At 41.7% G+C, this 17,495-nt stretch overlaps 4 protein-coding genes across 12 annotated transcripts in view; 2 read left to right on the top strand and 2 right to left on the bottom strand.

Moving 5' to 3' along the window:
- Nucleotides 1–2,517: 2,517 nt before the first annotated feature.
- Nucleotides 2,518–4,578, top strand: LOC6500061 (beta-catenin-like protein 1). The gene is made up of 4 exons (XM_001953264.4): nt 2,518–2,651; nt 2,707–4,134; nt 4,196–4,391; nt 4,448–4,578. The coding sequence occupies exons 1-4, from the start codon at nt 2,622–2,624 to the stop codon at nt 4,531–4,533; spliced, it is 1,740 nt and encodes a 579-aa protein (XP_001953299.2). The 5' UTR covers nt 2,518–2,621; the 3' UTR covers nt 4,534–4,578.
- On the bottom strand, nt 4,559–8,901 carry LOC6500476 (succinate--CoA ligase [ADP-forming] subunit beta, mitochondrial). 4 transcript variants are annotated; one of them, XM_014911090.3, is made up of 10 exons: nt 8,811–8,901; nt 8,670–8,744; nt 7,791–7,894; nt 6,960–7,112; nt 6,737–6,899; nt 6,411–6,678; nt 6,288–6,290; nt 5,790–6,214; nt 5,561–5,730; nt 4,559–5,025 (listed from the first exon to the last, which is right to left on the bottom strand). In XM_014911090.3, the coding sequence occupies exons 2-10, from the start codon at nt 8,736–8,738 to the stop codon at nt 4,836–4,838; spliced, it is 1,545 nt and encodes a 514-aa protein (XP_014766576.1). In that variant the 5' UTR covers nt 8,739–8,744; nt 8,811–8,901; the 3' UTR covers nt 4,559–4,835. The 4 variants fall into 4 exon arrangements, with proteins under 4 accessions (XP_014766576.1, XP_014766575.1, XP_001953298.1 ...); XM_014911089.3 differs by having other exon boundaries at nt 8,670–8,839; XM_001953263.4 differs by lacking the exon at nt 6,288–6,290 and having other exon boundaries at nt 8,670–8,838.
- Nucleotides 8,902–8,992: 91 nt separating this feature from the next.
- Nucleotides 8,993–12,128, bottom strand: LOC6500475 (maternal effect protein oskar). Its single transcript, XM_001953262.4, has 4 exons — nt 11,577–12,128; nt 11,009–11,447; nt 10,179–10,928; nt 8,993–10,127 (listed from the first exon to the last, which is right to left on the bottom strand). Exons 1-4 carry the CDS (start codon nt 12,091–12,093, stop codon nt 10,025–10,027), a joined length of 1,809 nt encoding a protein of 602 aa, XP_001953297.1. The 5' UTR covers nt 12,094–12,128; the 3' UTR covers nt 8,993–10,024.
- Nucleotides 12,129–16,580: 4,452 nt separating this feature from the next.
- Nucleotides 16,581–17,495, top strand: part of LOC6500063 (tight junction protein ZO-1) — a 78,107-nt gene continuing 77,192 nt past the window's right edge. For 3 of the 6 annotated variants that reach the window (XM_014910878.3, XM_014910876.3, XM_014910882.3), the window contains exon 1: nt 16,582–17,489. In XM_014910878.3, coding sequence (XP_014766364.1) covers nt 16,952–17,489 — 538 coding nt within the window. In that variant the 5' untranslated portion in view covers nt 16,582–16,951. Of the gene's footprint in view, nt 17,490–17,495 lie in introns of all 6 variants that reach the window. The other 3 variants (XM_014910885.3, XM_014910872.3, XM_014910881.3) reach the window with 2 other exon arrangements.

The raw sequence follows: 17,495 nt of genomic DNA, 5'->3' as shown, positions 1-17,495 counted from the left end.
ACGTGCAGGAAGTGGAGGAAATCTGGACTTGGACTTGTTAAATTTCGCAACATTCATAATTTATGCACTCGCTCTTTTTTCGGCAATTAAAAAAATTAAATGCACAACCCTAGTATTACTTTTGATTTTGCAACGATTTCCACCACTCTAGGCTCTAGGCTCTACCATGAAGCTAAAATTTGTTCACGCCTCGCCGAACGGCTGGCCAAGATTCAAAAAAGAATAAATCATGTCCGTAATAACATTATAATCAATTATTAATTTTTAAGTGTTGTTCTGGTTTTCTTGATTTTTTATTTTTAGTTTCTGTTTTTTAGCTGCTCAACTAACTTTAATTAGCAGCAAAAGCAAACAGTGCACAACGAAAATCTTATGAAATACACAATTAAACTTGATTATTATTACGAACCAAAAAAGTGGAAAGAATATAAAGAAACTAGGCAATATTTATTATAACAAGATCAAAGGCAACTCATTTTTTTATTGATGGTATGCTTTATAGAAAAAGCTTTTAAGGCTAAGGGGGTTTTTTTCCCTCAAAAGTAAATATTTTTTCATACTTTTGGCCAAAGCGAAAGTCTATAATTCTGAGAAGAGAAATATTTCACAATTTATTCCATTTCGTTGACAAGTTCGTGGTGCATTTTAATGGCGCACACGATGGTTGGCCTAAAACCCAACTGAGAACGATTTAAGCAAAAAAAAAAACTAAATGTAAAAATATAAAAAAAAAAAAAGACGCGACGAGACTGCAATTAATTTACGATGCACAACGGCAACAACACAACATACACAACAACAACAGACGGCGCGTGATCTATGCGTTCAATGGTCAGTGGGGTATCGGTGGGGTTAGGCCAGAGACGGAGCAGGAGGAGTGTGTTCGAGGGGGGCCAGTGGTTGGCCAGTAACAAGTGACCCCATTTTTATTGGAACCTCTATACGTGAGTTGTTGTTGCCGGTTGTTCTACTTTGAAATTTCACTTTTCAAATGTAAGCTTGTGTCTATGACTGTGTGTGCTAGAGTGTGTGCCGTCGGTTGTGCAGAAGAAAAAAACAAAAAATAATTAATAAGCTAAATAAAAACGTGTGAGCATGCGTGAGTTCAAAGATATTGCTTGGCAAGTTTGTTGCCAAAGTCTTTTGTTTGCAGCCATTTGCATCGAAGATGAGGTCTCAGAAAACAGAGAAGTACAGAAAAACCCCCATAAATACCGCACGAATTATGTTGGAGCATATCGAGAGAGCAAAAAGAGCAAGCCACAACAATAACAAAGGCGACTGGAGACCGAAGAGCAAGACCAAGGCCTAAACATTGACGATTTAACCTCAAACTTCAAAGTGTCACTGTCATGGCCCTTTTTACTACTCTTTGGCCAACAGTCGAGCAACAGCAAAGCAATGCCAACAAAAAGCCAGCCCCAGAGGTTCGGAGTCGACGGTTTCGTGGTCGTCGCCATAACCTGTTGGCAATTCAGTTTATGATTTTTTTTGCCCGGCACAGTGGGGTATCAACATTAAGAAGTAGATAATTTTAAAAACCAAAAATTTTAAACATAACAAAATATTTTATAATAATAATAGAAATATGGATAGTTATTTGTTGAATTAGTTGCAGTTTTATTTCAAAATTAGTACTGATATTAAAATATTTAAGATTTATTCAACAAGTTTTTAAATTAAATGTTATTAAAATTTTGAATAAACAGTAACAGTTCTCATACAAATTACATAAATATACCAACAATTTTTAATATGATTCTTTAACTACTAAAAAGTAAACTTAACTACTAACTAAAAATTCTCGAAACGGATGCATTGTTAGCTTTCACCGCTGCTAAGGCCCACTGTGCTGGCTCACGTATTGCCACCAAAAGTGGGTCAACATGAAACAAGCCAGAAAAGAGTAGGAAAAAAGCGGCAGCAGCCGCAGCAAAAATACCAACAACAACAACTGAAAATCATGCTGACGAACTGGCTTGAGACTGGCTGGAAGAAAGCCCAACAGAGCGAAAGAGATGGCTTTAGACTCGGGCAAATCGGCTGAAACAACTTGCCGAATTACTGGGTTTAAAGCAGTTGAAATTTATTTTTGGGGATTGGCCTATAGGAATTTATGTAAAGTTGTCGTCGGCAGGAGTAGGGCCAACAAAGACTGTGGAGGCTGTCAGTAATGGGTTATGGGTTCACTTTGAAGCAAAGTCATCAGGTGGAAAAGGCTTAACAACTAAACATTTTTAAATATATTAAAACGAGATTGAAACTATATATGTTCATGCAACTATAAGGCAATGAAAAATATTCTTAACATAAATAACCCTTTCTTTCTAAGGCTGCGTTTTACTTTAAGTCGTTGTAGTTCGTTAGAACTTTATTTAAAAAATCATATTTTCTTTCCATATATTATTATTTTACTTAAAAGAAACTATTTTAAGCAAACGAATTTCAAATGTTGTCGATAACTCCCGCCACATCGATTATCGACAACTCGATAAATAAATGTTACCGTTTCCGTAAACCTACAGTGTTGGGAAACGGACATCAACAGCTTAAAGAAGAAGCAGCGGCAGCACCTCCTTAAATGTTTATTATTTTTTGATTCCAAGCAAAAATCACGGATCATGGATATCGGCGAATTGCTGGCTTTTAAGGTAAGCTTTTTATTATCAAATAAACCATATCTAATGAGGAATTTTCCTTGATCAGCCGGAACAAACGCCTAAAAGGCCGCACGAGGACGAAGACGACGATTTCGAGGTGGAACCTTCACAAAAACGAAGCGGCGATGAGAAAACCAAACGCATGCGGCGTATTGCTGAAGCCAAGGAGTCTGCCAACTACAGCAAGCAATCTGGAGGCTCTTCTGCATCTGCAGGTGCTTCCGTCTTCGAATTTGATCCGGAACTAACAGAGGAGGAGCGACTGAACATCCTCAAGTATGTGGAAAACGAGGAAGCCGATGGGGATGTCTTGGATGAACAAAGTCTGAAGAAATTGATCCTAGTTTTCGAAAAGCGAAACCTCAAGAATCAAGAAATGCGGATTAAGTTTGCCGAGAGCCCCGACAAGTTCATGGAATCGGAAGTGGAGCTCCACAATGTTATCCAAGAGCTAAAGGGCGTGGCCACGGTCCCGGATTTGTATCCTCTCCTCGTGGAACTTCATGGCTTGCACAGTTTGCTGGAACTACTGGCGCATCAGAACACAGACATAGCGGTGGCTGTGGTGGATCTGCTGCAAGAAGTCACCGATGTGGATATTCTGGGCGAGAGTCGGGAAGGAGCTGAAGCCCTCATAGATGCCTTGCGTAAAGAGCAGATCTGTGCTCTGCTCGTCCAGAACTTGGAACGTTTAAATGAAAAGGTCAAGGAGGAAGCGGATGGCGTTCACAATACCCTGGCCATTATAGAGAATCTAACTGAAATCGACTCGGAATTCGTGCGAGAAGCGGCGGAACAAGGACTCCTAGCCTGGTTGCTGAAACGTCTGCGCGGCAAATCGCCCTTCGATCCCAACAAGCTCTATTGCAGCGAAATACTTTCCATCCTCATCCAAACGGAGAACGAAAACAGACTGCTCCTGGGCTCACTGGACGGCGTGGATGTTCTGCTGCAGCAACTGGCCGTTTACAAGAGACACGATCCCGGCAGCAACGAGGAGCAGGAATTTATGCAGAACCTTTTTAATTGCCTCTGCTCGGCGTTGATGGCCCGGGAGAATCGCGACCGCTTTTTGAGTGGCGAGGGTCTTCAACTAATGAACTTAATGTTGCGCGAAAAGAAAATGTCACGCAACGGCTCCCTCAAAGTCCTGGACCATGCCATGGCGGGCCAGGATGGTCGGGACAACTGCAACAAGTTTGTTGAGATCCTTGGCCTGCGCACCATCTTTCCCCTATTCATGAAAACCCCGAAACGGAACAAGCAGCGTCTGATATCCGCCGACGAGCATGAGGAGCATGTGACCTCCGTAATTGCCTCCATGCTGCGCAACTGCAAGGGCACGCACCGGCAGCGCATGTTGGCCAAGTTCACCGAGAATGACCACGAGAAGGTGGACCGACTGCTGGAGCTTCACTTGAAATATCTGGTCAAGGTGGAGGCTATCGATAAGGAAATAGATCAGCAGACAAAGGCAAGTAACGTAAAGTAAGCCAAAGAGATTTTATTTTAATAAAAATACTTTTAATCAAAAGGATCCCAGCATTGATGAGGACGAAGAGGAGGAGAATAATTACATTAAGCGGCTGACTGGTGGCCTGTTCACGTTGCAGCGCATCGACTACATCCTGCTGGAGGTCAGTTCCACCTCGGAGACTGTGAAGCAGCGCGTGCTGCAGATACTTAATTTGCGTGGCGCCTCCATGAAGACCATACGCAGCATTATGAGAGGTATAATTTGAAAGGACATTGATTGGAACAATATTTAATATAAATATCCTTCACAGAATATGCCGGAAACCTGGGCGATGGCGACACTGACTGGCGGGAACAGGAACAAAACCACATACTTTCTCTAGTCGATCGATTCTAAGACTCACAACAAACACAATAAACAATTCAGAACAATTACAATCGATTTAACTTGGAATATATATATATATATAGTATTGGGGAAATAATTCAAAAATTTACAACTGGCCGGAATCTGTTAAGAACTGAAAAATTGTATGGAACTCCTGGATGCAACTTGCTATTTGGTGGTCTTCGACTTGGAATTTTTACTATGGCTTCTTCTCGTGTCGCGGCTCAAAAATCCCATCCGTCTATTGTCCTTGATTACATAGTGTCACCTGGAGTGTACCTTTTGTTCAGACCTCGGCCTATGGGGGGGCACTACTTCTTTTTATCATCTTTTTTCGGCTCCTTCTTTTCGCAAATATCCTTTTTCGGCTTCTTCTTTTTCTCTTCTTTCTGCGTGCAATCTTTTTTCTCATCCTTTTTCTTATCATCCTTCTTCTTTTCGTCCTTCTCACAATCCTTTTCTTTTTTTCCACCTTTTCCACCCGATTTGCCTCCCGATCCACTAAGGTTCGATGGGAAAAAAATTAAATTAGAAACCCAATACAAAATATAGGAAAAAAATGGTGTTCCGCATTAGATTGTTTCGTGTTTTAATTTAAGGCAAAACTAAATAGCATAATACACAATCGGAAAGTGCTGGGCCGGCGGCAGCAGCTTCGCGTTTCAATAAATAAAAATTAAATGAACTTTTGCAAAAATCACAATTCAAAGGTATTTTCTGTTCCATGTATTTCTTATTTCTCGTGCAATTTAATGTTGACTATTTAAGGGTGCATAGAGAGAACACTGAACTCTTCTTGGATTATTCGAATTAGCTATGACACTCTGGCTTACGACACTTTAAACTTAACATTTTTGCAAAATCAATTCATTCATCAATAGTTCGACCGATAGTTACGAGTACATAATGCTAAGGCTACGAAGCGATGGCCTGGGTAGTTTCATTGAGTAGTGTGTTAGACTTTAGTCGACTCTCTTTAGTTGTGTCTGCAGTGTAGTTGGGGTTGACTTAGCCGTTAGTTGATGGATCTATCTACTTTTGGTTATCGGGAATCTCGAAGTTGACGTCCATTTTCATTTCGCGGGCCAGCTTAACGATCTGCGCCAGATGAACGGCCAGATCGGCAGCCTTGTCCAGATCGTCACGGGCCAAAATCTTCAGTCCAGAGGTGCGGATCAGTTCGCGGGCCTCCTTGACTTTGGTTCCCTAAAAAAATCATTTTTTATTAACAGTTTCTTTGGATAAAAATCTCAATAATTACTAACCTGTAAACGCACAACCACAGGCATGTTCAGATTCAGATCCTTGGTAGCGGAAATGATGCCTTCGGCGATAACATCGCAACGCATAATGCCACCGAAAATGTTGACCAAAATGCAGAGCACCTTGGGATCAGAAGTGATAATCTTAAAGGCAGCCTTGACAGCCTCGGCAGTAGCACCACCACCGACATCCAGAAAATTGGCCGGCTCGCCGCCGTACAACTTAATGATGTCCATGGTAGCCATGGCCAAACCGGCACCGTTCACCATGCAACCAATTGTTCCGTCCAAAGCAATGTAGTTCAGATTGTATTTGGCAGCCTCGACTTCCTTGGGGTCCTCCTGGGTCCAATCGCGGAGCGCAAACAGCTCCTTCTGACGGAACTCGGCGTTGTCGTCGAATCGCAGCTTAGCGTCCAAAGCAAAGACTACAAAAATCCATTAAAATTAATATATTTATTTAATTCTTGGATGAATAGTTTCTGGAAAATGAATACTTACAGCCTAGACAGAAACACACCCCGGGTTAGGACAAGCACAAATGAGTTATTTCGGTTAGAGTGAGAAATTGAAATGAGTTACACAAAGAGAAGTGGCCGACAGAATGGGAAATCCCTTACTTACAGCCAGTCAGGGCGTCCTCGGCATAGGGATTGATCTCGACCAGAAGGGCGTCCTTGTTGACAAACAGCTTGTATAGGTTCAGCAGCATCTCGACGTGCTGTTCCTCACCCTCGCCGCCCAGGCCAACCTTTTGGATGATCTTCTGGGCCTGCTCGCTGGTCAGACCTGTGTCAATGTCGATGGGCTCGTACAGAATGGCCTCGGGGCTGGTGGCAGCCACCTCCTCGATGTCCACACCGCCCTCCTTAGATGCGATCAAGACGGGACCCTGGAAGTTTCTTAGTTTATAAGTAAAGTTATCTTGGCTTTCAATATTTTAAGCTCACATTGAAAGCGCGCTCCATCATGACTGCAAAGTAGAATTCACGACGGGGGAACTTCCTCTCAGCCACCATAACCTTCTTGCACAGTCGTCCAGCAGCTCCGGTCTGCTTGGTGATCAGGAGCTGATCGATCATCTTGCTGGAAATCTCTTCAGCTGTCTTGGGGCTACAAATTAAACATTTTATATTAGAATTTATACAATATTTAATATTAATTTTCACTTACTCGTAGACCACTCGGACACCACCTTTAAGGCCATTCTTAAAGGTTCCCTTGCCTCGTCCTCCAGCCAGGACCTGGGCCTTCAGCACCAGGTTGTCTGTCTTGAGCTTGGTGGCAATATCGTGGGCTTCTTTGCCGTTCTTGGCAACAGCAAATCTGAAACAATAGAAGACATACAAATGAGTCACTCGGTATGGGAACAAATTCTGGGAGTTCTCTTTATGATGGAAGTCCAAGAAACAACTTGCTGATAAGACACTTTTACGTAAATTCGTGCTTATCAGTAGGTGGGACTTTGAATTAGCCTAGACAAGGTTATTGGGACATCCAAGCATACCTTTAAGAACATAATCGGATGATGTTCTAGACCGGAAAACAGATGACTATAATTTTGTAAAACAGAGTATCAAATTGAAAAAACAAGTGATAAATAGTAAATGGCTAACAGCTGCTTTTGCAGATGTTTTATATTAGTTTTCTAAATAGTTTGATATTAGAATTCTTATGAGTATTAGTCCTCCTTATAGAGACTTCCATTGCTTATCAGAATCCGCGTCACTGACCCCTGACACTACCCGTCGATCAAATAGTATAAATATGTGCGAAATCTTATCAAATTCAATAATCGGTGGCTGAGGCGTTTCTTTTGTTTGTTTACCCCAGCTAATTAATACCAATTAATAAGTTGAGCCAAAGTCCAAGCTGAAAATGAATCAATGCTGCGACAACGCGGCACTTTCGTTGAACTTTGGACTGCAACTTTGTAGCTGGGAAGCCATGGTGTATTTATTTAATATTAGCTTCTTGTTTTTAGTTTCTTGTCCTGATGCTTACCGTGGTGTGGGGATTTTGCTCTCGTTGAGGAGACTGTAGGAGACATGTTCCTGAACGTTGAGGTTTCTCAGCTGTTGGACGGCGACAGGAGCAAGGCCAAGAATCTAAAAAATATTTTAAAAAATATACAACTTGATTAGAGTTTGAGTTTGCGATTTTCAGTCACGAGGTCATTGCCAAACAAAAAAAATAAATAAAAATAAGACCAAAACTGGTTCGCTGATTCATCAAAAAATATAAACAAATATATGTAGTTTTGAGACAAAATCGGACTAAGAGCAAAGACCAAGTCTGGCAGCGGCTAACGGCATTTCATGATAACTAAATTTAATTCACAGATTAAAAATTTAATTAGAGGGCCCGACAAAAACACCAACAACAACAACAACGAAAGATAGCAACAGTTGTCATTCTCATTGATAAAAAAAAAATAACAAAAACAACAAAAAATGGGTGGTGGAAAGTGGAATAGAAGAGGCTTTCAAGGTCCACCTACACACACACACACACACACACACACAGGCCCACTATTGCGTCACACCGACACAAGTCAGGTGGCTAACAGGGGCGCTGTGCGATCGTGACTCGTATAGCCCTCTCGCTTATCAATTTAAAGCCATTTGCTCTACCGGTCACCTAATTAATGCGAATTTAGCACCTTGGGAATAGAACAGTTTCCAAGTAACGATCACCACCCCCGCCTAATACTGATCTGTCCCTGAACTAGCGACAGAGAGGCAGCCAGCCGCACTTCACCTTGCCATCTCTCCACCATTCTCTCCCTCTCTCTCTCTCTGTAGCTTTTGCCATTATTATGTAAAGTGACTGAATTTGCACTTACACTAAAATGGCATTTAAACGGTATTTGCGGGCACTTACCTTCTTAACCGACGCTGGCCTAACGGATTCAAGTATGGGACCGCTCGTACGTGCCAAGAATGAAGCCATTTTGTACTGAAAACAAGTGAAAACGCTCGTCCAATGAATTGAGCACAGATTTCGACGGAAAAATATGCTTACTTTTTTAGCCGTCGCCTGCTAAACAGTGTGCCCAGACACGAGGCGGCAAATTGACACACGTTTCAAAGCTTTTCTGCCACACTATCGATATGCCTGATATCGATATATGGCGGGTGTTTTAAATTTGTATTAATGATAAGAGTTATTAGTTCACTTTTGTTTACCCATAGAATAAAGAGTAATTTTTTTAGATTCCCATTTGTTTAATTTTTCATTTTTTTTTTAAATTTTACATTGCAGCTTGTTATGAGGACAAAAAAAAACGTGATCACTTCCGATACATACAAAAAACATACATACAATACATTAAACTAGTTTATAAATAAGAGATAGTACTTGAGATTTAGTTAATATACTTTGCAGCAAACAGAAGTATTGAAGCGCGCACTTCCGATGGCATGTTTACAGCAAAGTGTAAGTGTAAGCATTTTATAAACTTTTTGTAACAAGAAGGGAGGAAAGAAAACTCGAACGGAAACCGGAACACGAAAATCTCACAAATGTTTCACTTGAAATTGCTTGGCACATCAATAATAAATCAGCCGCGGCGTTGATTTTGTGCAAGCGAGTGCTTCAAGGGAAGCAAATGCATTTTCATCGCGACCAAAATGCGGCATGACTCAAATGTATGTATGGAACCCGCCAGCCACCCACTCTTGGGGGGAAGCATCCGATTCCTATACATGAGCATGCAGCACTTTGGCCCACAAAACACAAAAAAAAGAGGAGAACAAAAAACAGATTATAACATTAGCAATGATTTGCAGTTAAGTTCCATTTTGCAATCCAATAGAAGCAATAAGTTGAAATGAAAAGTTTGATGGAATAATTTGAGAAAGTAGAGAAAGTTTTTAGCATCCTAATATCACTTCGTAAATCGAATTTTCGCACAGTCTTTGGGATAGATGCAAAAAATGTGCAAAAGCTCTAAATATTACGAAGCCAATACCAGGCTGCGAAAACCACAAAAAAAGTTAAAAACTAACAAAAAAACACAAAACATGTATAAACAATTAGGGACTCTCACAAGCGCACGAATACAATTCAACATAAAAATAAACAGGGACATTGACACATAAACATATAACATAAACATATTAAAATTAAGCGAATTCCATTAAAAGCGAGTGCCGTCAGCGTATAAATTTCGTAAAAATCATCTTCAAAGATGGACCAGTGCCAGCCCAGTCAAAAATTCCGTAAAACATCTACGGTTAGTACTCCAGGCAGGATTCGATTGTTTGAAGGACTCTTTGCCGTCCGATCTTGTTCCAAAACAGATACGGTTCCTTGGAACCCGTGACGGTACGCGGTGCACTGAAAACAATGGGTTAAAAATATTCAAAAATAAAAATAATCACACTCTACCTTTGAAAACAATCAAATAGGACATTTTTCTTCTCGTTGATGAGACAAGAATTAATGTCGATGAACTTCAGATGACTCCTTGCCTCGTTGCGAACAAACCTATTGAACTTTGTGATCTTATCGCACAGGACCTTGTCGTGACAGTAGTTAGCCAGAGGTGCCAGATTTGTTAAGATCGGGATGCACCTCCGGCTGTGGATCTCCTTGATCAGGAGTCGAAAATCGTGTTCGATTTGGACCAGCGGCTTGCCCCGCATTATGTCCACCGATCCGATGTTGACTATGATCTGTGTACCCTCCGGCAAATAGACTTTCCGGAACCTGTTCCTGGCCCCAATGATCGTTTGTCCCGAGACACAGAGTCCTGACTGCAGGACCCGCTCGTACCGCTTGAAGCGACAGTTTAGCTCCATGCGGGCCAGATATAGGAAGAAATCATCGCCCATGAGCGGAAAATCAAGCAGAAAGGCGTCAAAATCGGAGCTGATCGTCCGCATCGAATCGTTGTGGGTGGCACTGGTCATGGTGGGAGTGGGTGTTAGGTCACGAGGTCTCTTAAATTCGAACAGTTCTCTGTTCTGGTTATTGTATATATCCTGTTGAGAGTTTTGGTTCTGGCTGGGGTGTGGGTTCTGGCAATGTTGCTCTGGATCTGTAACCTGGGTCTGCCGATCCGGAGTATCGACGTAAATGTTGGGTGGCACTTGATTTTGGTGTCCATTGACGTTGCTTTGTTGGTAGAAGTTGTTGCTACAGGTTGAAGGTATATTATGAGAGATTAGAGACCTAGAAGTGATATATATCGAAGTCCCTAACTATCTGAAACTTACAGATGATTCCAATTATCCTGGTAGCACCAATTCGACTCCCCTGCAGCCTTGGCCAGTTTCTGCAGGGTAGCCGAATTGGCGTTAATCGCCTTGTCCTGGACTTGCCTTTCGGTGTTCAGGTGTTTCATCTGATTTAGATTTTCCAGCGGGGATTGGGCCCTGCGCTTGTACTGATACCGCCAGTGGCGGGGCGGTCCACGCTGCCCCACCGGCTTGCTATTGTAGTCGACGGTGGAGGGCGGACCGCTGCTGAAGTCGTTGCGCTGCTTTTGATTCAGGACCATGTCGTACAGATGACGATTGTCCTTGTTGGGCTTCATATTGAAGATCCTCTTGCCGGTCTCGCTGCATTCGGCGGTGACATATGGAATGGTGAGCAGGAAGTCGGTGACATTGTCGTGCAGCGGGAAGGTGTTGCCCGTTTGTTTCCGATATTCACCTAAGAAACAAGTTCGAGAAACACAATCTTATTAATTAACCCTATTTTAAATAGTAATAAGTTTTTAATAAAACTTTATATTACTCTCATCTGGGAAAAGAAGTCTAAAAAATTATTTAAAAAACTCACTCTTGATACTCGATATCGTAATTCCATTCTGGGCGTGGGATAGCAAAATGGCGCGGACCTCTGCGTCTATATCGGGATTCTCCTCCCTTACGGCTATATAGTTGCTCTCGATAATGGTCATGCTGTTGCTGTTGAAACTCTGACTTTTCCGGCTGCTGTTTCCGTATATCTCCTCCGTGGATATCAAGGTGGAGGAGAAAAGTCTCGCCACAAATTGCAACTGCTGGCGCTCATCGACCGACTCCGCCGGTTCTTTGCCTTTCCTTCCCGCCTTGAAGATCCGGTGAAATTGGCGAACGGATTTGAATTTATCGCCAAATGCCGTATAGTCGGCCTTCACGAAGAGCCTGTAGAAGCGGCTGGAGGAACTCTTGCGAAAGGAGGCGGGCTGCTGGAGCTTCTGGCACCACTGCTGCAAACACGTGGTCACACGTTTTTTCACTGCCCTCAGGCGATCGCTCTTGGTGTTGGTGGTAGTGGTCGGCTCTCTGGGTAATTCACTTGTGACTGCGGCCATCGCTGTGACAGAAGTGAGGGCTCCCCATCTCGTTTTCCACTTCACCCTCTCTCCCCTTCTTCGAATTGGAGACATTTTCGACATTGGAAAGTGGGGGACATGGAGCAGAAGGACTAACGGTGTCTAGTCGCTGTTCCTCATGTTACAAATCACAATCGCCAGTTTCAATTCACAATGAGATGGTTCACCCGACAAAAATAACATCTACCAGAAGGCTTATCAATTTTAAAATATGTATAAGAAAGGTAGACTAACTTGGAGTGGAAGTTTCACAAAAAATGGTTCCATGCATTTTCATACTTTTGAAGGGGATGACCCAGAAAATTTCAGAAAAAATCTTAAAAATATTTTGTTTCCAGATTTTGATGCAGGGTTATGAAGAATCGATCTAGAAATCGTTTAAGGTATTCCGCTCAAGAATCGAATGGAAATTGGCCAAGATATAGCCATCGTTGGGGGCCATATTGACCTTCAAAGCATTTTGGAGGGGAGCCATCAGAAAATTTGACAAAAAATTTAAAAAATATGTTGTTGTCAGATTTTGATGCAGATCGATGGAGAATCGATCTAGAAATCGTTTAAGATATTCCGCTTAAGAATCGGATGGAAATTGACCAAGATATAGCCATCGCTGGGGGGCCATATTGACGATCCAAGCATTTTGAAGGGGATCCCTCAGGAAATTTGACAAAAAATCTTAAAAATATTTCGTTCTAAAATTTTGATGCAGATCAACGGAGAATAGATCTAGAAATCGTTTGAGGTATTCCTCTCTAGAATCGAATGGAAATTGGCCAAGATATAGCCATCGTTGGGGGCCATATTGACCTTCAAAGCATTTTGAAAGGGATCCCCCAGGAATTTTGACAAAAAATCTAAAAAATATTTTGTTCCCAGATTTTGATGCAGGATTATAAAGAATTGATCTAGAAATCGTTTAAGATATTCCGCTCAAGAATCGGATGGAAATTGGCCAAGATATAGCCATCGTTGTGGGCCATATTGACGATCCAAGCATTTTGAAGGGGATACCTCAGGAAATTTGACAAAAAATCTAAAAAATATTTCGTTGTCAGATTTTGATTCAGATCGATGGAGAATCGATCTAGAAATCGTTTAAGGTATTCCGCTCTAGAATCGGATGGAAATTGGCCAAGATATAGCCATCGCTGGGGGGCCATATTGACCTTCAAAGCATTTTGGAGGGGAGCCATCAGAAAATTTGACAAAAAATTTAAAAAATATGTTGTTGTCAGATTTTGATGCAGATCGATGGAGAATCGATCTAGAAATCGTTTAAGATATTCCGCTTAAGAATCGGATGGAAATTGACCAAGATATAGCCATCGCTGGGGGGCCATATTGACGATCCAAGCATTTTGAAGGGGATCCCTCAGGAAATTTGACAAAAAATCTTAAAAATATTTCGTTCTCAAATTTTGATGCAGATCAACGGAGAATAGATCTAGAAATCGTTTGAGGTATTCCTCTCTAGAATCGAATGGAAATTGGCCAAGATATAGCCATCGTTGGGGGCCATATTGACCTTCAAAGCATTTTGAAAGGGATCCCTAAGGAAATTTGACAAAAAAACTAAAAAATATTTTGTTCCCAGATTTTGATGCAGGATTATGGTGAATCGATCTAGAAATCGTTTAAGGTATTCCGCTCTAGAATCGGGTGGAAATTGGCCAAGATATAGCCAACGCTGTGGGCCATATTTTCCTTCTTGCTAAGAAAGAAACAGCCAAGCCTTCCAAGCCAAAAAAGAAACATTTTTCAGTTTCGTTCCAGAGTTATTCATTTTATGACTACTATTCACCCAATTAGACTGATTAGATCCGCATTTGAACCAGGTTACCGATTCACTAAAACAATTAAATTGAGTTACCACCTGCAGAAGCATCTGAGAGCCATAGTCACAGGCCGTTTTCGCTGAGATTCAGCTGGACAGTCATTTTGATGGCCTTTCTCTTGGACCAGATTAGAAAACAGCATGCCAGTCGGCCAGCAATGCAATGGTCGATAAGTAATTACGAAATAATAAAAATTCCACAATAACTCAAACAGGACCGACGAGAATAACCACGTGCGGTGGGTCGGCTGGTCTGCTAATCGGCAAATGGAGTTTGGTCGAAACAATTCCCCAAGATGATTACCGAGCAAGTGCACCTGGAACTTGGATATGGGGAAGCTAAGAAGTTCGCCGGAGGGTTACTCACCATTTGATGGATGGCTCAAGGCCCCGACTCCAGTTGGACTTGATTTCTACACCCCGGAAGGGCAGCAGACAATCGGAAAGGAGCTATGAGCCTCTCAACTTGACCGTAGTACAGTGGTAACAAAATAGTTATGACTTTCAAGGACCTCTCTGTTTATATTTTATTAATATCTGATGTTTGGGAAACATGTGGGCTTAAAATTTTAAAAATTAAATATTCTTAGATTATGAAAAAAATTGATTTTGTTTTATTTATTCAAGCTTTTCTGTACTTTTTTCTTCTTTAATTGCAGAGGAAGCTGTGGAGACGTGACAAGCAATACTAAATCGAAACATTGAGTAAGAACATGTGTTACTATACTACTATTGATGGGTCTACCCCCTTGCCTTGAATGCGTAATCCCAAAAGCCTAGATTGGGGTGAATCAGCCAGATTTGTGGTGCCATTCAACTTTCCCTTTAGGGCTGAGTGGCAAATATTTTCAAAGCACTCGCATCGCAGAGCAATTGTCCGGTAATAATAGTAATTTGCATTCAAGCCTTTTCACAAACAGTCGCAAAAATATTTTTAAAGTACCCCAAAGCCCCCACCTTGACAGTATTCACTCGAGAAAAGTGAACACTTGCTTTATATTTTTTATTTTTGTTCTGAATGAACCCCTTTTCCGCATTTGATTGACAACTTTTGTGATGGAGTGGGAGTGGGTTTGGAATTGCAAAAAAGAGCAATTTACGGCGTAGAATTATGAGCTATACGATTCATTGAGTTCGACTGCATTTCTGCATAAAATTATGAAAGCCGCACAACTTGTTGTCATTTTAGTTGCTATATTTTTAGAGGGCGGTATAATCGAGGAGCGGACACGATGAAAATTATTATAATCAATTTATGCAAACCGTTTTGCAATTGCCCCATTTGGGGGCGGAGACACCTGTTAATCCGTTGATATGCGAAAAATGCCAGGAATGTTGAACTAGAATTCAATGATTACAGAACAAGTTCACTTCTTGCCGTCCGATCTTTAATTCCCCTTAATTATCCTTATCCGTTTCCAGGGTCTGGCTAAACATCTGTTATTATTCTGGGCCAGGCCGGCAAAAGGGCCTTAATCAGGGCGCCGCAATTCAAACAAACGTAATTAGTTCACTTCTGGGTATCAATGGGCTGAGAGACTGTACTGAGAGAAAACCAATCCTGGTGATATCCGGTTACTTATTGGGATTTGATTTTTGGTAAGACATTTTTTCCAGTCTATGCCGACTCCTTGGCGATGACTGGTGGCTATCTGGCCAACAGTCTCTGCAAAACGAGATAAACGGTTGGCCATGTGTCTGAGTCTGAGTGTGTGGCCCGGCCAGTTGCCAATTAATCAAGGCTAGGTGTTGTGCACCGTAAGACTGCTTCCGATTCCGGTTTTTGCAGCCCGAGAGGTCCTCATTATAAGCTACTTGACATGGTAAACAGAAGCAAACTAGGCTTAAAAAAAAGCTAAAAGAAAATATATTATTTTTATTTAAAAATTCTTATTTATTTAATATAAAAATACTTCTAAAAGAAAAATTACTAAAAATCAAAATAAAATTCAAAGCAAATGCATTCAAAAAACGCATTGTAAAAACAATTACACTGTGTTTGATTTTGTTTGCAAATGCATTTGGCTCTCTCGGCTCTCACGGACCAGTTTTGCTCATTGCTTCGCTGAGATGGCTCAAACTGAGCGGACGGCTCTCAAAAACAATTTCAAAGCCGGCTTTCATGGCCTCTGCTGACGTAAAACAACAAAGCCGCCAGAGAGAGCGACTGAGAAAACGCTGCCCACTTCGGCAGAGGTTCTCTTTCATTTCAGTGCTGCCAATGCACGGTGGTACGATGTATCTACGTATTATTGTATCTGTATCTATACAGTATATATAACTGTTTATAATTTTATCAATTTAACAAGTTGATATTAATTTAAAAAGAGAAGCGTAAAGAATATTTAAAATAATAATAAAAAATCTTAAAATTTTAATTCCTATAGTATTATAGATTCAAATAAATTTAATACTGTTACATTATTCAATTTTTTGACTACAATTACTTAAAAAAAAATTGAAATAATTTTAATTTCTGTATCTATTTAATTTTATAAACATTTGTGTATATACATATTTGTATGCAGTTCTTGAGCGATTGCCTTTTTCAACTTAGTTTTATAGTGTTTATGCCCACTGTGCAACGCCAGCCGAGGCAGCAGCAGTGGCAGCAGCAAAGGCTCTCTAAAAGTATCAACAACCGAAAGATGTTTTTTTCGAATTTCAACCACGAAGGCGACCGGTGTGTCGAACGGAGTCCGCAGTTCAGAAATAAATGGCGCGTTTTCTAACAACATAACACAATAAAATCGTCTTGAAGCTTCAATTCTAAACTAAACTGTGCAAATCCCAGAAAATACAAGTGCAAGCTAATTACATTGAAATGAAAAGCAAAATTAACAAGTCGAGAATCTGCTAAAAAAGTAAATAAATGCAAGATGCCTCAGGGCATTCGAGCCAAAGTGTGTGTGTGTTTGTAGCCAAAAGAGTCCAATAAATACAAAAGCAATAGCATAAAAAAAAAAAAAAAAAATCGGCTAACAACTGTAAACGAAAAGCAAAATGACGCGCGAAGAAGAGGAAGAGGTGCGATCCCTGCTGTCTCGCCATCAGGAGCGGATTATGCTCGACCTGGGGAGCACCGATCTTCTGGCGGTGCTTGTGAAAAACTCAGTGCTAAGCCAGTCGGAAGAGGATCTGCTGCTGAAGCCGTACAATGCGGCCACGCCCACGCCCTCCACGACAGCTGCCTCCGATCCACCTGGCACCGCTCCGTCCCTCACCAAACGGAAGCTAAGTGCGGTGGCCAGTAGCGGTAGCTCCGCCAGCGGGGGCAGCGGTAGCGGTGGCAGCGGATCCTCGCGCTGCGCCAGCGTCAATGGGGACGCCCACAGCGACAGCCGCCCACTAACCCCCACTGGCGGCAGCGGCGGCGGCTGCTCAGGACTCAGTGATGCCGAAATCCTGCGGCTCCAGTGCTCCAACCTGATCGAGATCATCGCCAAAAGCGGCTTCGAGAAGTTCAAGCAATTCTGCTACGCCATCGAGTGCGAGTGTCCGCAGCTGATCGAGGATCTAATTAACGATCGTCTCAAAAGCGGTAAGT

The sequence above is a fragment of the Drosophila ananassae genome, chromosome 2L (assembly GCF_017639315.1).
Source record: "Drosophila ananassae strain 14024-0371.13 chromosome 2L, ASM1763931v2, whole genome shotgun sequence".
Lineage (NCBI taxonomy): Eukaryota > Metazoa > Arthropoda > Insecta > Diptera > Drosophilidae > Drosophila > Drosophila ananassae.
This window is presented reverse-complemented; position numbering and strand designations above follow the sequence as displayed.